Below are 16,267 nucleotides of genomic sequence, written 5' to 3' on the forward strand. Positions count from 1 at the left end.
TCCATGTATGGATGGTGTGGTGCTGGCTGATGAAGCACCTGCGTTCTCTTGGTGTTAATTGTTAGGCCAAAGTTAGCACAAGCAGCAGACAAGTGATCCATACTTTGTTGCATCTCAGCTTCAGAGGCTGCATTGAGTGCACCATCATCTGCAAACAGAAAGTCATGCACCAACACTCCCTCTACTTTGGTCTTCGCTTGTGGCCTTTTCAAAGTGAAGAATTTAGCATCACTGCAGTAACTGACCTTGAAGCCGTGTTCATCCTCATTGAAAGCATGTGACAACACGGCTGAAAACATCATGCTAAAAAGCACGGGAGCGAGCACACAGCCTTGCTTCACTGCATTGGTGACTGGGAAGGCACCGACAGCATTGTCCGTTATCTCGAACCCCGGGCCAGCACGCTGTCATGAAATTGATGTACAATGCTAATGAACTCCTCTGGGCAACCAAATTTTGACATAATTTTCCATAAGCCCTTGTGACTAACAGTATCAGAGGCCTCGGTTGGATCTACAAATGTTGTACGTAGACCTCTGTTCTGCTCCCGGCACTGCTCCTGGAGTTGTCAGGCAGCAAACATTGTATTGACCGTTCCTCGGCCCTTTCTGAAGCCACGCCGGCTCTCAGGTAGATGACCATCTTCCAGGTGAAGGGTCAGCCTATTAAGGACGACTCTGGCGAGAATCTCACCAGCAATGACTAAGAGAGAGACCCCCGCTGTGATAGTCACAGGATAATCTATTCCCTTTACCTTTATAGAGATGAACAATGGAGGCATCCTGAACTCCTGGGGGGATAATCTCCTCTTGCCGTATAACCCGGAAAATTTCAGATAGCAGCCCTGAAGGAAATGAGGCTGGCAAACGAAGGCCGGCTTACTGAAGTCGGAGCTGGATACGTGTTTCCTGGAGGTTGGGAGCAGAAGGGGGCTGAGGAATAAACAAAAGCATTCTTAAGCTACAGTGTGCTGGGAGGGATTTCTCTTTATGATACAGCATTAAAACTAACTTCTTCACTATTAGCATCGTTACTATTATAACTATTATTATCAGTAATTATTATTACCGTCACTGTTATTGTTACTATTAGTATCGCTATTCCTATTATTACTGTCACCGTTACTATATTACAATTAGTATGACCATTACTATCACTACTGCTACGAGTATTACCATCATCATTACTACCACCGTTACTGTTGGTATTGCTATTACTGTTATGGTTACTATCACGGTTACTGTTACTCTTCCTATTGTCGCTATGATCATGACTATTATTCGTGTTTATCACTGTTATGACTATCACTGTCGCTGTTATCACTGTTACTGTCACTTTCGGTCCTGCTATTGCTGCCATCACTCTCACTGTCCCTATCACAGTTCCTCTTATTACTCTCATCATCACTATTATTACTGCTCGTTCCCATAATTCACTTTCCTATTGCTGTCACTGTTACCACCGTTACCACCATAATTAACACTATTACTATTTTACTCTCGATAACGTTGCTGTTACTACTGTGACTGCTCCTCTGTTAGTGCTGGAGCTGGGAGGGGCCTCCGAGTCCATCCAAACCAGCTGCCTCCCCCGCCCCACCCTGGTTTGAAGGCTGAGGTGCTGGGTGGGGGAGGGGGCAGGAAGAGACACCTGAGTGTCCATACTGCGATGACGGTCTGGTCTGTCTGTCGGGGAAGGCCGTCGCCGGCCCTGTGACCCTGTCCATCGGTGGGTTCTAGTTGCTTCCCCCAGAGCCTGGGATGGACCTCCCTGACCGCTTGCCCCCTTTTCTCCCCCTACCAGTGCAGGAAGGTGCGCAGCCTCAACGACTCTGAGAGTTGCGTCTTTGTCCGGAACAACCCCGACTGCCAGAGCGACGGTGGCTACCTCAACTACCTCGAAGGAATCTTCTGCCTCTTCCCCCGGGACCTCTTGCCTTTGGGGGTCACCCTCTATGTGAGGCCTTGCCCTTGGCGGGAGGTCGGCCTCTCCCCCCCACCCCCGTCCTTCACACGGCTGCCTCAAGAGGCAGGGGCAGGGTGGGGGAGGGGAGAATGAGCCTCAGCTCGTGGAGCCTCGGGGGTTTCCGGGTGTCAGAGCCCCTTGGTCTGGGGGGTATTAGCTGAAGCAGGGGAGCCCCTCCCCTGCCTTGGGGACTTTGATGTCCACTCACCCCAACCCTAATTCTCCTCCATCCTGGGCTTCATTAGGTACTCTGGCTGTTTTATCTCTTCCTGTTCCTTGCTGTCACAGCTGAGAAGTTGTAAGTCTGACCTTTCCCAGGCTTAGGGTATGGAGGCAGAGGGTGGGGGTGGGGATCTACACCCCTGGAGTGAGAGGAAGCGGGGGTGGCGTCATGCTCAGGTTACAGAGGAGGCGGTGGAGGCTGGGCCGGGAGTCGGTGCCTTGTTATGGCCCCCCGTATCCGTTGTGTGGCATGGCTGCTCAGGCCCAAGTGAGCCCATGAACATCACTGGACATGATTGGAAGAAACAGGCCTGTTCTCTCAGTGGGGGTCTTGCCCCGGGAGGCTTCAGTACTGGCCTTTCTCTTTTCTTTGCAGCTTCTGCCCCAACCTGTCAGCGATCTCTACCACCCTGAAACTTAGCCACAATGTGGCAGTATCTTTTTCAGTGATGTAGTTAGGGAGAATGCCCTGGAGAAAAGGAGCTGGGGTTGAGGGAATAAATGGGGAGACCTTGGTAATGGAGGGAAAGTTGAAAATGGAAGGAGCCTAGAGGGATGAGAGATAAGATTGGGGGAGTAGGGACGAGGCTCAGGAGATGGGGGAAGGGAAGAGAAGGCCGGGGAGAAAGTTGGGAGAATAAAGAGGAGCCTGGAGTGATGGGGAGAAGAGGAGAGTCTTGGGAGACAAGGAGGAGGCTGAGAGAATAGAGAAATAGCCAAGGAGATGGAGGGGAGGCTAAGAATAATGGGGAGGGGACATCTAGAAATTTGGGAGAGAGAGGTCTGGAGTCATGAGATGGAGAGAATTCTGGGGTCATGGAGGAGAAGTCTGGGAAAAGTTTGGGGTCATGAGGAGGAGAGAAGTCTGGGGTCATGAGGGAGAAGAAGTTTGGAGTTCTAGAGCATGGCCTGGGAGGAAAGAGAAAAGGCCCAACAGATTAGAGGGCAGGCCAAGGAGACCAGGAGGGTCTGGGAAAGTCTAGGGGATGGTAGGGATGTGGAAGGTTGGGAGTCTGGGCTAGTCGGGGAGAAGGCTCACATCTAGAGATGGAGAGGATGGGATTCTGGGCTGGAAGCTCTGCAAAAAGTCCCCTGGGCATCATTCTGCCTGGGAGGGTTGGCACTGCTGCCCCTGCAGTGACTCTCCTTGACATGATGTTCTCCATGGTGTCACCTTCTTGGCTTTCGGCAATGGTGCCCCTGATGTCTTCAGTGCGCTGGTAGCCTTCTCCAATGCCCGGACTGCTGGGCTGGCTGTTGGAGCACTCTTCGGTATGGGGGTGAGGGCAGGTGGCAGCTGAGAGAAGTTTCAGACAGGCTCTGGCCTAGCCTAACCCAATGGTGCCATGTTGGTCCCCTCAGGTGCTGGTGTGCTGGTCACCACGGTGGTGGCTGGGGGCATTGCCATCATCCGGCCTTTCAAAGCAGCCACCAGACCCTTCTTCAGAGACATCATTTTCTACATGGTGGCCATCTTCCTGACCTTCACTGTGCTCTACATGGGCAAGGTCACTCTGGCCTGGAGCCTAGGTAAGCCTGTGGGCTGGAGAACAGAGGCCTGGCTCCTATCTGGGGGCTGCTGGCAGTGGGCTAGTGCAGGTTGGGGGATGCAGGGGGATGCTGGGACCTCAGGCTTCTCCTTACCTGCATGTTGGCAGGTTACCTGGGCCTCTACGCCTTCTATGTGTTCACCGTGGTGCTCTCCACCTGGATATATCGGCGGCGTTCTGTGGTAGCGCTCTCCCACTCCCTACCTGGCACACCAGGTAAGGGAACCCCTGCTCTGGGGGTGGGGCACAACCCTGAGGAGTGGGAGGCAGTGGGTTCCAGGATCTTCCCTCTCTTCCCTCGTGCCTCTTCCACCTGACCCTCTGCTCCCTCTGAGCCTTGCTTTCAGATACTTGCTTCCGGCAGGTAAGAGGATAGGAACCTGGAAGGGACCTCATAGGCCATCCTGAAACCCTGTGAGGAATCACCCAAAGTCACACAGTACTAAGTGGAAGAGCTGGGAGTTGACTTTAGAGCCAGCACCAAGTGGTAGAAATCAGCCAATCAACAAGCATATCTTTCAGCTGTTTTTTCAGTTGTGATCACTCTTCATGACCCCATTTGGGGCTTTCTTGGCAAAGATAGTGGTCTGCCATTTCTTTCTCCAGTGTGTCCCCAGATGAGGAAACTGAGGCAAACAGGGTTAAGTGACTTACCCAGGGTCATACAGCTAGTAAGTTTCTGAGGCTGGATTTGAACTCAGGTCTTCCTGACTCTAGACTCAGCACTCTAACTACCTCATTTCCTTCTCAGTACTCACAAAGCCATAGAATAATAAAAGCTAAAGTTGTTATCCCAACTCGATCCTCAAAACAACCCTGTATTATTGTTCTTAGAGGAAGAGCTGGGAAGGTGTGTTTGAGTTCTTTGAGTCCTTCCCTTTGTTTTTTCAGATGAGGAAACTGAGGCCCCAGAAAAGTTAGATGACTTTTCCAGAGTGACACAGGTAGTAAGAAGCAGAGCTAAGATTTGAACCCAGGTCTTGAGTCTCCAAATGAAGTGCCCTCTCCAGTGTACCATGACTTCCTCTTGTCCTGAAGAGCCCTGGCTGCTAGAGAGAGACCTCAAGTGATGAGGCACCCATCACAATGGATTTATGCAGCACTAGACTTGTCCCACCGCTTCCTTCCCTCCCTTCCAGCTTGACCTAATGCTTCAGCTGCCTCTTTTTGGATGGGGACAGAGTGGCCATGGACAGTGCCCCCCCCCCCCCAATCGTACAAACCCCTAGGAGGGTAATTGCTTGGTGCGGGATTAGAACCAAGGTCTGGGCTCTTTCCCCTCTCCACATTGCCCAGCCTAGTCCTTAATCTCTCTTTGGGTCTGATCTCCCCAGATAGACTAGATAGAAGTTCCCCGAGGGCAGAGACCTTGTCTCTCTTTTGTCTGTGGTCACAGCAGATACTTGGTAACTTTCACTGCCTCTTTGAAGGAGCCAGTGGGTGAGTCAGTTAGTGGGTGAGTGACCTCTCTCTTCTCACCTGTACAGTTCTGCCAGTGGACTCTGCGGATGAAAGCTCTTCCGTGGCCAACAGCTATGATTACGGTAAGTCTGGATGGGGTATAATAGATAGTAGTAATAATAAATAACAGCAAAATTTGTAGTACAGTGGAAAGAATGCTAGATGTGGAATCAGGACCAGGGGTTTAATCCCAGTTCTGTGTGACTTTAGGTAAGTCACTTAATCTCTGTGGGCCTCAGTCTCCTCTTCTGTCAAATGAGTGGGTTGGACTAGATAAACTCTGAGGTCTTTGCTTGTTTTATGTGGATGGTCCTACTGGTAATGATTTGGGGATTACAATGTGCTCTCCCTGCATTTTCTTCACTTGGTAGAGTTTGAAAGAGCTTTGGTAAGAGAGGGTAGCTTTTTCTCTAGAAGGGCCATGGATCCATAGTAAGTCCATTGATAAGCCTCTATAAACATTTATTAAGCACCTACTATGTGTCAGGCACTGTCCTAGGCACTGGGAATAGGGTGAATTAAAACAACTCCTGCTCTCCAGGAGCTTACATTGTATCACAACATTTTTTCCTTGGTGGGAGTGGTGGGATAGAAGGAGATGAAGAACAATCATAGGTCACATGCATATGAAAAACAAACTTTGGGCACAGGGTTTTAGGCTCAGGTCATCAAGTCAGTTCAGGCATTACCCTGTCTCACTTTGCTGTGGTTGAGTAACAGCAGAAGTGGGGTGAATGCCCTGAGATAAGTGCTCAGTCAGTGAGCACTTATTAAGCACCTACCATGTACCAGGCACTGTGCTAAGCACTAGGGATACAGAGAAGTCAACATTTATTAAGCACCTACTATGTGCCAGGCACTGTGCTAAGCACTAGGGATACAGAGAAGTCTGTAAGCATCTATTAAGTACCTACTAAGTGCCAGACACTGAGGACCCAGCGAAATCAATATTTATTGAGCACCTACTATGTGCCAGGCACCACCCTAAGCACTAGGCATACAGAGAAAGATAAAATTAATCTCTGCCTAATCCAATCCAATTCACATTTATTTATTAAAAAGATGGTCTCTGCCCTCAAGGGGCTTAACAATGTGCCAACGACTCTGGACAAGGATGCTGGCTGTGGTGGGTCTAAATTGGAGATAATGAGGGGAACCAGAGACAGTTCTCACTGGAAAGTTCTAGAGCTGGGAGGGGCCTCTGAGGGGGGCTACTCCAACTCTCCATTTTGCAGAGCCCCAGAGAAGGAAAATGACCTGAGTTTGGTCACATAGGTATTAAGTGGTACAACTATGATTCGAACCCAGGTCCTTTCACTGCAGGACAACACCACAGAATCCTCTGCTTAGAGTAGCCATTGAGGCGTCTAGGGGGAATGAAGTTACAGGCTGAGGACCAAGAGGAGGCTCCCAGATTGGAATGCTGTGGGGATGTCAGTCAACAAAGCACTTAGTAAGCTCCTATTGTGTGTCAGTCAACAAGCACTTGGTAAGCTCCTATTGTGTGCCTGAGTACACAAGTTGAGGCAAAAACGGCTTATGTTCTAATGGGGGAGACAACAAGTATCTAAGTAGGATGGAAGGCAATCTTGGAGAGGATGGACTGGCCCAAAGTGAGATGGGCAAAGTCTCACTGTATCCCCACTTTCTGCAGGGGATGAGTACAGGCCCCAGGTGCACTCTGAGGAGTCCACAGCTCGAATCCTGATTCAGTCCCTCGGGCCCCTGGACTACCAGAGTTGGAAGCGGAAACCCTGCTACTGGAAGCTTTTCAAAATCATCAAGGTAGTTGTGGGTGAGGTGGGGGGGGGGGAATGGAGAGGTTTGTAGAGATGGGGGGGGTGGGGGACTCTACTAGCAGTTCTCTCTCATATCAAGTCTGAGGGGAGGGAATGATGGTTGTATCTTGTGATTACATAGGGCTTCAAGGGTTTTCCCAGCATTTTCTTCACGATAACCATGGGAGGGAATCAGTGAGCATTAGCATTTATTAAGCTCCTACTGTGTGCCCAAGCACCATGCTAAGTGCTTAAGAGTTAAAGAAAGGCAAAAAAGACAGCCACTGCCTTCAAGAAACTCACAGTCTAATAAAAACATTCAAATGCCTATGTACAGATGAGACAAAGACAAGAGAAATTATCTACCCATCGTCCAGATGGGATAATTGAGGCTCAGAAAATTTGTCTAGGGTCCCACATGTGTCAATAGGTTCAGTGCTTTACACAGAGCAGCAATGTTGGTAAGCCTTTATTGTTGTTTTCAGTTGCGTTTGACTCTCTCTGACCCCATTTGGGGTTTTTCTTTTCAGAGGTACTAGAGTGGTTTACATTTTCTTCTCCAGCTCATTCGACAGATGAAGAAACTGAGGCAAAGAGGGTGAAGTGACTTGTCCAAGGTCACATAGCTAGTAAGCATCTGAAGCAGGATTTGAACTCGGGTCTTCCTGATTCCAGGCCCAGAGCTCGATCCACTGTGCCACCCAGCTGCCTTAATTGATTTATGGCCGGAAGAGGGTGAATCTATACTTGGGGCCTGGTTTTGGCTGTCTCTGAGCATACCATACCCCATGCTGCATGATAAATGAAAAAAAGCTCTGGATTTAGAGCCTTGGGTCCTGGGTTCAAATCCTAGCTCTGCTGTTGATTGTGCAATTTAGCAAGTTGCTTTGCTTCTCAGTTTCCTCACCTGTAAAATGGGAGATTTGGAGTAGATGGCCTTGGTTTAAATAAAATAAAATAAATAAAAAGATAAATAACAAAAATAATGAAAATAAATAAAAGATTTTTAAAAAAATTATACATGTGACATCATGCCAAACCTATTTCCTTATCATCTATGTTGGAAAAAATAATGATAGTGAAAAAATTATATTCAAATCTGTGCTCTGCGTCATCCGTTCTCTCTCCGGAGATGGACAGTGTTTTTCATCATGAGGCCTTCGGAATTGTCGTGGATCACAACACTGGATGGCCCCTAGTGTTAACTGACCCTATGGTTCATTGATTTGTGGGGAATAGTAATCGCTAAGACTGGCTAGCATTTATATGGTGGTTTTGGGGTTTTTTTGGAGAGGGGAAGGCAGGGCAATTGGGTCAAGCGACTTGCCCAAGGTCACAGAGCTAGTAAGTGGGTCAAGTGTCTGAGGTCGGATTTGAACTCAGGTCCTCCTGACTCCAGGGCCGGTGCTCTGCTCACTGCACCATCTAGCTGCCTCTATGGAGTGTTTTATGGTTTGTGCATGCCTTTATATATGCCAACTCATTTAATTCTCATGACAACCCTGGGAGGCAGGTGCTGTTATTATCTCCACTTTACAGGTGAGAAAACTGAGGCTTAGAGCAGTGAAGAAGCTTGCCAACACCTAACAGCACTTTAACACAACCCTACTCAGACTGTGAGCTCTTTGAGAGCAAGGGCTGGATTTGGGTTATTTTGTTTCTTTTGGGGTTTTTTTGGCATTCCTATGTATCCCTAGTGCCTAGTAGGTACTTAATAAATGCTTGATGACTGACACATAACAGGTGCTTGATAAACGCTTCATGACTGACTGACACACAGCAGGTGATTAATAAATGCTTCTTTGTTTTTACTTTCATTGTTAGGAAGTTTCCCTCAAGCCTAAAACCTGTTTCTTAGCAGTTTTTACCCACTGTTCTTAGTTTTGTTCTCTGGGGCTGAGAGGGAGACTAGGAATGAGGAATGAACTGATGATTTCAGTGGGATAGGAAGCTCTCAGTTCTAGAGGTCAGCACCTTGCTGCCTTCCAATCTTGGGGAGCCCTGAGAGCTTAAGGGGCTCGCCTAAGGTCATACAGCCAGAATTTGTCAGTGGTGGGATTTGAGCCCATGTCTTGGCTTTGGGGCCAGCTTGCTAATCATTAGGCATTCTGGGCATTCTCTCAATCCAAGGAATAATTCTAATTCAACTCTTGAGGGCACCTATCATGTTCTACCCCCATTCCCCAAATCCCGTTTTCCTCAGTCAGCCCCTCAACAAGCATCTATTAAATGCCTACTGCGTGCCTGGCACTGTGCTAAGTGCTGGGGGCACAAAGAAAGGCAAAAACACAGACTACATGCAAATAACTATGTATCTACAAGGTATATACAGTTAAATGGAGAGGCATCTCAGTGGGAAGGCACTAGTAGTGAGGAGGACCCTGGACAGCTCTTCTGCTGCTGAAGGGGTTTGAGCAATCTTGAAGGAAGCTGAGAGGAAGAGGGGAGGAGGGAGGGCATCCCAGGCACAGGGTGGGGGGCTGCCTCTCCTGATCTTTCACCCGATCCCCCTTCAGTATAATTTCTAGCCTCATCGCCATCCTGGCTGCCCTCCTCTGCACAGCCTCCAGCTGGTCCAGATCTCTCCTAATCCAAGGAGCCCAGAACTGACTCAATGTGGCTGGGCAGCACAGAGGCCAGTGGGAATCTCACTTCCCTGTTCCCCAATACCGGGCAAGCCTCCTTCACTTTCCTTGGCTCTCAGCTCTAGCAATGATCTGCCCCACCTTTGTTTTCTGATTTGTCTTTATATCCTGGGGCCAGATCCCAGTGGAGTTCCTGCTGCTGCTCACGGTGCCTCTTGTGGACCTGGACAAGGACGATAGGAACTGGAAACGGCCCCTCAACTGTCTTCATCTGTTCATCAGCCCTGTGGTCTGTGTCATGACTCTGCAGTCTGGAGTCTGTGAGTGCCCCCAACCACTGGTGGACCTTCCTCTGTCCCAGCGGGGCTGCTGGCCTGGACTGCTGTGATAATGATGAGGATAAATAATAACATAATGACGTCAATACTAACAGGGACGATGATGATGGTAACAATAGTAACAACATAATGATGGTAATACTAATAATGATAATAATGATGATAATAACATAATGACGTCAATACTAACAGGGGTGATGATGATGATGATAAATAATAACATAATGACGTCAATACTAACAGGGAGGATGATGATGGTAACAATAGTAACAACATAATGATGGTAATACTAATAATGATAATAATGATGATAATAACATAATGACGTCAATACTAACAGGGGTGATGATGATAATGATAAATAATAACATAATGATGCCAATACTAACAGGGAGGATGATGATGATGATAAATAATAACATAATGACGTCAATATTAACAGGGAGGATGATGATGGTAACAATAGTAACAACATAATGATGGTAATACTAATAATGATAATAATGATGATAATAACATAATGACGTCAATACTAACAGGGGTGATGATGATGATGATAAATAATAACATAATGACGTCAATACTAACAGGGGTGATGATGATGATGATAAATAATAACATAATGACGTCAATACTAACAGGGGTGATGATGATGATGATAAATAATAACATAATGACGTCAATACTAACAGGGATGATGATGATGATGGTAACAATAGTAACAACATAATGATGGTAATACTAATAATGATAATAATGATGATAATAACATAATGACGTCAATACTAACAGGGAGGATGATGATGGTAACAATAGTAACAACATAATGATGGCAATACTAATAATGATGATGGTGATAACATAGTGACAATACTAGCAAAAATAATAATATGGTGATGATGATGATAACAACAGTAACCATGATAATGATAATAACTAATATAATACAAATGCTTTATATACATTGTCTCATTTGATCATAAATGTGAGCATAGTCCTAGATGTACATACAGTAGGTGCCTAATATATGATTATTTAATTAATGTTCTAAGACCAGGTCCTGGCAGACACCTTGGTTATAGGAGGAATCTAGAAACGTAGGAACCTCAGTAAGAAGAAGGCCTTCCAGGGTCACTTGGTTCATCCCTCTGCCTCCAGCTAGGATTACACCCCAACCATTCCATGAAGACAGCAGTCTACCCTTCTCTGGCTCTCCTCAGGGGAGATGGTGCTCCACATGGTCTGGTGTTTCTTCATAGTTACAGCTAGCAATCCTTTCTGGACCCCTAACTTCAATTTGATTCCAGAAGTGTTTTAATTTTATTTTTTAAATTAAAAAAAAATTCTTTGCAAGGCCATCAGAGGTAAGTGACTTGCTCAGGGTCAAACAGCTAGTAAGCATCAAGTTCTGACTCCTTCTAACTCCAGGGCTGGCACTCTATCCACTGCGCCACCTAGCTTTCCCCACCAGTATTTTTAAAGTACTTACTGTGGACAGGGTGGTGTGGTGTATTAGTGAGAGTGGTAAGGCATTGTACTGTACTGAATAGTGAACAGGCTGGCCTCAGGGTCAGGAGACTTGAGTTCAAATCTTGTCTTAGCCAATTGTGAGCTTTGTGACCCTGGGCAAGGAAGATGCATGGACTGGAGAGGGGAAAGACTGGTGTCTGGGAGAGCTGTTAGGAGACTTTTGTGGGTCTGTGGAAGGACCCTGGGTTTGGAGTTAAAGGATCTAGGTTTGAATCCTGGTTCTCCAATTTATTGCCTGTGTCACCCTTAGCAAGTCTATGTCTCCCCAGGTTTTCTCTTCCTTCCCTTCCCTTTCCTTCTTTCCTTTTTTCCTTCCTTCCCTTCTTCCTTCTTTTCTTATTAATTAAATTTATTCATTTGTCTATATTTAGTTTTCAACATTCACTTTTATAAGATTTTGAGTTCTAAATTTTCTCCCTCCTTCCCCTTCCCCAAGACAGCATGCAATCTGATATAGGCTATACATGTACAGTCATAGTAAACATATTTCCCTATTGGTCATGTTGTGAAAGAAGAATCAGAACCACAGGGGAAAACCATGAGGTTTTCTCCTCTTTGAAATGAGAAGGTTGGATTGAATGACCTCCAAGGTCCTTTCTAGATCTAGGTCTATGAGCCTATGATAACACCTGCCTGTGTGATCCTAGACCAGTCTCTTACCCCTCAGTGCCTCAGGCAGCAATGTGTGACTCCAGTTGCAGAGCAGGTATTGATCCACGTTGGTGGAGAGAGTTTGCTCACCGCAAGTTCCCTATACCAATTAAATCACAAGCCTGGACAAAAACAAAGTGCTGAGCATGGTGTGGGGGGGTGGGGGGTACAAAGATGGAAGGCAGACCTTCCCATCCAAAAGCTCTGGCCAATACCACGAACATAGAGAAGTGTGAAACAAGGCAGGAAGCGGTATGAAAAAAGATTGCTAGACGGTCAATCAACAAACATATTTAAGTGATAGGGATGCCAAGGCCCTCAGAGGGCTTACATTCTAAAATGATAAGGGGAGAAAAACAAGCATTTATTAAGCACCTACTGTGTGCCAGGCACTGCACTAAGCCCTTTACAATTATTATCTCATTTGATCCTCACAACACCCCTGGGAGGTAGGTGTGGTAATTATTCCCATTTTGTGGGACTCTCCATGGTCACACAGCCAGTGAGTTTCTCATGCTGGATTTGAACTTGGGACTTCCGGCCCCATCTAGTTGCCCTGAGGTAGGAAAGGAATACATGACCAAATGAAGATGGATGGTAATCTCATCAGGGAAGGGCCTAGCAGCTGGGGAGATCAGAAAGGGAAGGCAGCATTTGACTTCATATTTGAAGGAAGCTGGAGGAACGAAGAGGAAGAGGTGAGAAGAAATTGTATTCCAGGCGTAGGGACATAGCCTGTGCAAATGTGGGAGAGGGGGAGTTCAGTGAGAGGCTGGTGTGGCAGTATGGCTGGTACTGTACTAAGTCCCAGTACCGTGGCTGGTATGGAGTGAAGGGGACTAAAGTGTAAGAAGATGGGAAAGGTGGGAAGGGTCCACCTTAGAAAGATCCTGGTGGCGTGTACAGACAGGGGAAGGAGCGGTGTAATGGTCAACTCTATGTGTTTGTCAGCTGTGCAGAGAGAGGATGGGCAGGAGGAGGCTGGGAGGCCTGTTAGCAGGCTTTGGTGGTGATGTGAAAAGAGCCCTGGATTTGGAGTCTAAAGACTGAAGTTCGAATCACTTCCTACCTGTGTGACATTGGCCAGCTCTATCCCATTCTCCGAGTCTCTGTTTCTTCCTCTGTGACCCTGAGGGGCTTTGGACCAGTTGAACCTCTGAGATCCCTTCTTTCTGTCTCTCAGTCTAGGATCTCATGCCCCAGATATAGCGTGAAAGTTTTTACCCTCAGGGGGCTCACATTCTGTGCTGTTTACAACCTGGGTAGCCTTGGGCAAATCCCTCCTGGGTGTCTGTGCCTCAGTGCCACCATCTGAAAAAGGGCAGGGGAGCTCGGATGGTCCTTCCGATGCCCTGGGACTGCCCCAGGAGGATTTTGAGGGTCTGAAGGTGAGGGGCAGCCCCAAGTGCGGGACGGAGCTGGGAGTCCTGATCCCGAGCCCCATGCAGGACTCAGATATTGCCTAGATGTGTGACCCTGGACAAGTCACTTAACCTCCCATCTATAAAGTGGAGATCACAATAGCACTTACCTTACCAGGTTGTTGTGAGGATCAAATGGATACTTGTAAAATGTTTAGCACAGTGCCTGGCACACAGTTGGTGTTTAATAAATGCTTGTTACCTTCCATCATAGTGCCTGGCACACAGTTGGTGTTTAATAAATGCTTGTTACCTTCCATCATAGTGCCTGGCATATGGTTAGTGTTTAATAAGTGCTTGTTCCTTCCTAGCACAGTGCCTGGCATACAGTAGCTGCTTAATAAATGCTTATTCCTTCCCAGTATAGGGCCTGGCACACTAGTAATTGCTTAATAAATTCTTGTTGAATTGGTTGATTGGAAACTAGGTCCCTCCTGACTCTTAAGTCCAGCTCTACATTTACTCACTCTGCCATTCACTAAAACCTGATGGTTTATGGCTGATCCTAAGGTATTGATATTGTTTACAGATCCAGGATGAGAATTGGTGTGAGAGGAATATGGGCCCAGGACTGGTTTATTACTTGAGTTAGGGGGAGAGGGAGAGGTCAGATTATAGACGGGTGGGGAGGGGAGAGTCTGTGCCCTGTCCTCTGCTGGCTCTAAGAAGGCTTCCTGGGGGCAAGCTCTCTTTCTTGCCAAGAGACACCCTCTGCATCTGAGCCATGAGTTCCCTTCTCTCTTCCCTCTCTCCACAGATGGATTCTATGAAATCCAGGGCATCTTCCCCATCTGGGGGGTCACGATGCTGGTGGGCACCCTTCTTGGCTCCATTACCTTCTTCGCTACCTCCAATGACCAGCCTCCCAGGTTTCACTGGGTAAGATGACCCCATTCCCCCCATGATAGCACCAGCTACTTGGAATTGAGAACCCCGGGAGGTGAAGTGTGTTGAGATAAAATAAAGAAGCCAAGCATTATAGAGACAAGTGACTTATTTTTCAAGGCATATCATTGCAGAAATAAATCGGGCTCAAAGGCTCTCGGTAAAACAAAGAGCCCTGAACCCTGGTTCCCATATGGTTAATATACATTTGCAGGGAGTGATAAATAGGTTGTAAAGAGTAAGGCCACTTGGTTTCTTATTGGTAGATGGGTTTGGGAGACATCCAGGGGGCAAGGGAAATGATCCTGTGAAATCAACAAAATCAGGCGACTAACATGGAGTTGACAACTTCACAAAACGGTGGATAAAGGCAAATGGAGTCACTAACATCATCTTTAAGGTAACAAATAACTAACAAGCGTTAATTGAGTGCAACAAAGTATTTTGATAACTGTATCTTGGTTTCCTTTGTAATCCTTTGAATTTCAATTTATCTTGTGCATTTTAAGACATTATTTCTGAGAAAGAATCCTTACATTTCACCAGACTACTGCCCAAGGGATCCAAGGTCACAGAAAAGATTTGAGAAATCCTGGTCTGATCCCATTCCCTCATTTTATAGATGAGGAAATTGAAGCACAGGTGACTTGTCCACCATCATGAGGGTAGTTTACAGCAAAGGGAGATTAGGATTTAGATACTGTTGATCCAGTGTCCTTTCCATCATTCCCCACTGACTTGATTTCATTTGTACACTCTCCCCTTCTGCCTCCCTCCCTTCTCCTCCCCACATTGCCCTCCCTCTCTCCATTCTCTTTCTCTCTCTCCCTTTCTCTCTTTCTCTCCATCTCTCCCTCCCTCTCCCTCACTCTCTCCTCTCTCCTCTCTCTCTCTCTCCCTCTCCCCCTTCCCTCTCTTTCTTCTTCTCTCTCGCTCTCCATCTCTTTCTGTCTCTCTTCTTCTTTCCCCTTTCTCTCTCTCTCCATTGTCCCACCCCCTCCTTCCCTCCCTCACTTCTTCTTCTCTCTGTCTCTCCACACTGCCCCCTTCCTCTCCAGGTCTTTGCCTTCCTGGGCTTCTTTGTCAGTGCCCTTTGGATCAATGCGGCAGCCACTGAAGTGGTGAACATCCTGCGCTCATTAGGCATCATCTTCCAGCTCAGCAACACCGTCTTGGGCCTGACTCTGCTTGCTTGGGGGAACAGCATTGGCGGTAAGGTTGTCCAAGTGCAGGCCTGGCTTCAGACAGTTGATATTCTGTTTTCTTTTCTGTTTATTTGTTTAATGGTCTCCTTCGACATTGTTCTAGTCTCTGGGTGTTTTCTTGGTTCTGCTTACTTTGCAATATTTTCCTATAACTCTTCCCTTGTGTCTCTGTTATTCTTTATTTTCCCACTTCTGAGCCAGCCGGGTGGCTCAGTGGATAGAGAGCCGGGCCTGAAGTCAGGAAGATCTGAGTTCAAATCTAGCCTGAGACGCTGTCTAGCTGTGTGACCCTGGGCAAGTCACTTCACCTTGGTTTGGCTTACAGCAGGCACTTAATGCTTGTTGACTTGACTGGTCTTGAAGGATTGATAGCTTGGGTTCATGGTCCCATCTTGAACCATTCTCTCCTTTTCTTGCAGATGTCATCTCGGATCTCACTCTGGCACGGCAGGGCTACCCACGGATGGCCTTCTCGGCTTGTTTCGGGGGCATCATCTTTAGTATCCTTTTAGTGTCTGATACCCATCATTCAGTCTCCCTGGTAACAGGTCCCGGGGATTGGCATGCGAGGAAGGAAAGGAGATAATTCCTTGTTCTGCCTTCTGTCCCCTGGATGAGCTGATTTCTTGTGGACCAAAATCTAGGATCCCAGGAGAGACTCTTAGAAAACCAGATT

The 16,267-nt window shown here is 47.1% G+C and overlaps 1 protein-coding gene across 1 annotated transcript in view; it reads left to right on the plus strand.

Annotated features, from left to right (window-relative positions):
* SLC8B1 (solute carrier family 8 member B1) overlaps window positions 1–16,267 on the plus strand; it is a 33,346-nt gene that overhangs the window by 11,146 nt on the left and 5,933 nt on the right. Inside the window, exons 3-14 of the mRNA XM_036742355.1 lie at window positions 1,804–1,956; window positions 2,211–2,263; window positions 2,564–2,621; window positions 3,354–3,459; window positions 3,550–3,717; window positions 3,846–3,953; window positions 5,225–5,281; window positions 6,853–6,983; window positions 9,740–9,881; window positions 14,259–14,380; window positions 15,445–15,598; window positions 16,011–16,091. Coding sequence (XP_036598250.1) covers window positions 1,804–1,956; window positions 2,211–2,263; window positions 2,564–2,621; window positions 3,354–3,459; window positions 3,550–3,717; window positions 3,846–3,953; window positions 5,225–5,281; window positions 6,853–6,983; window positions 9,740–9,881; window positions 14,259–14,380; window positions 15,445–15,598; window positions 16,011–16,091 — 1,333 coding nt within the window. The remainder of the gene's footprint in view (window positions 1–1,803; window positions 1,957–2,210; window positions 2,264–2,563; window positions 2,622–3,353; window positions 3,460–3,549; window positions 3,718–3,845; window positions 3,954–5,224; window positions 5,282–6,852; window positions 6,984–9,739; window positions 9,882–14,258; window positions 14,381–15,444; window positions 15,599–16,010; window positions 16,092–16,267) is intronic.

The sequence above is a fragment of the Trichosurus vulpecula genome, chromosome 1, assembly GCF_011100635.1.
Source record: "Trichosurus vulpecula isolate mTriVul1 chromosome 1, mTriVul1.pri, whole genome shotgun sequence".
Taxonomy (NCBI): Eukaryota; Metazoa; Chordata; class Mammalia; order Diprotodontia; family Phalangeridae; genus Trichosurus; species Trichosurus vulpecula.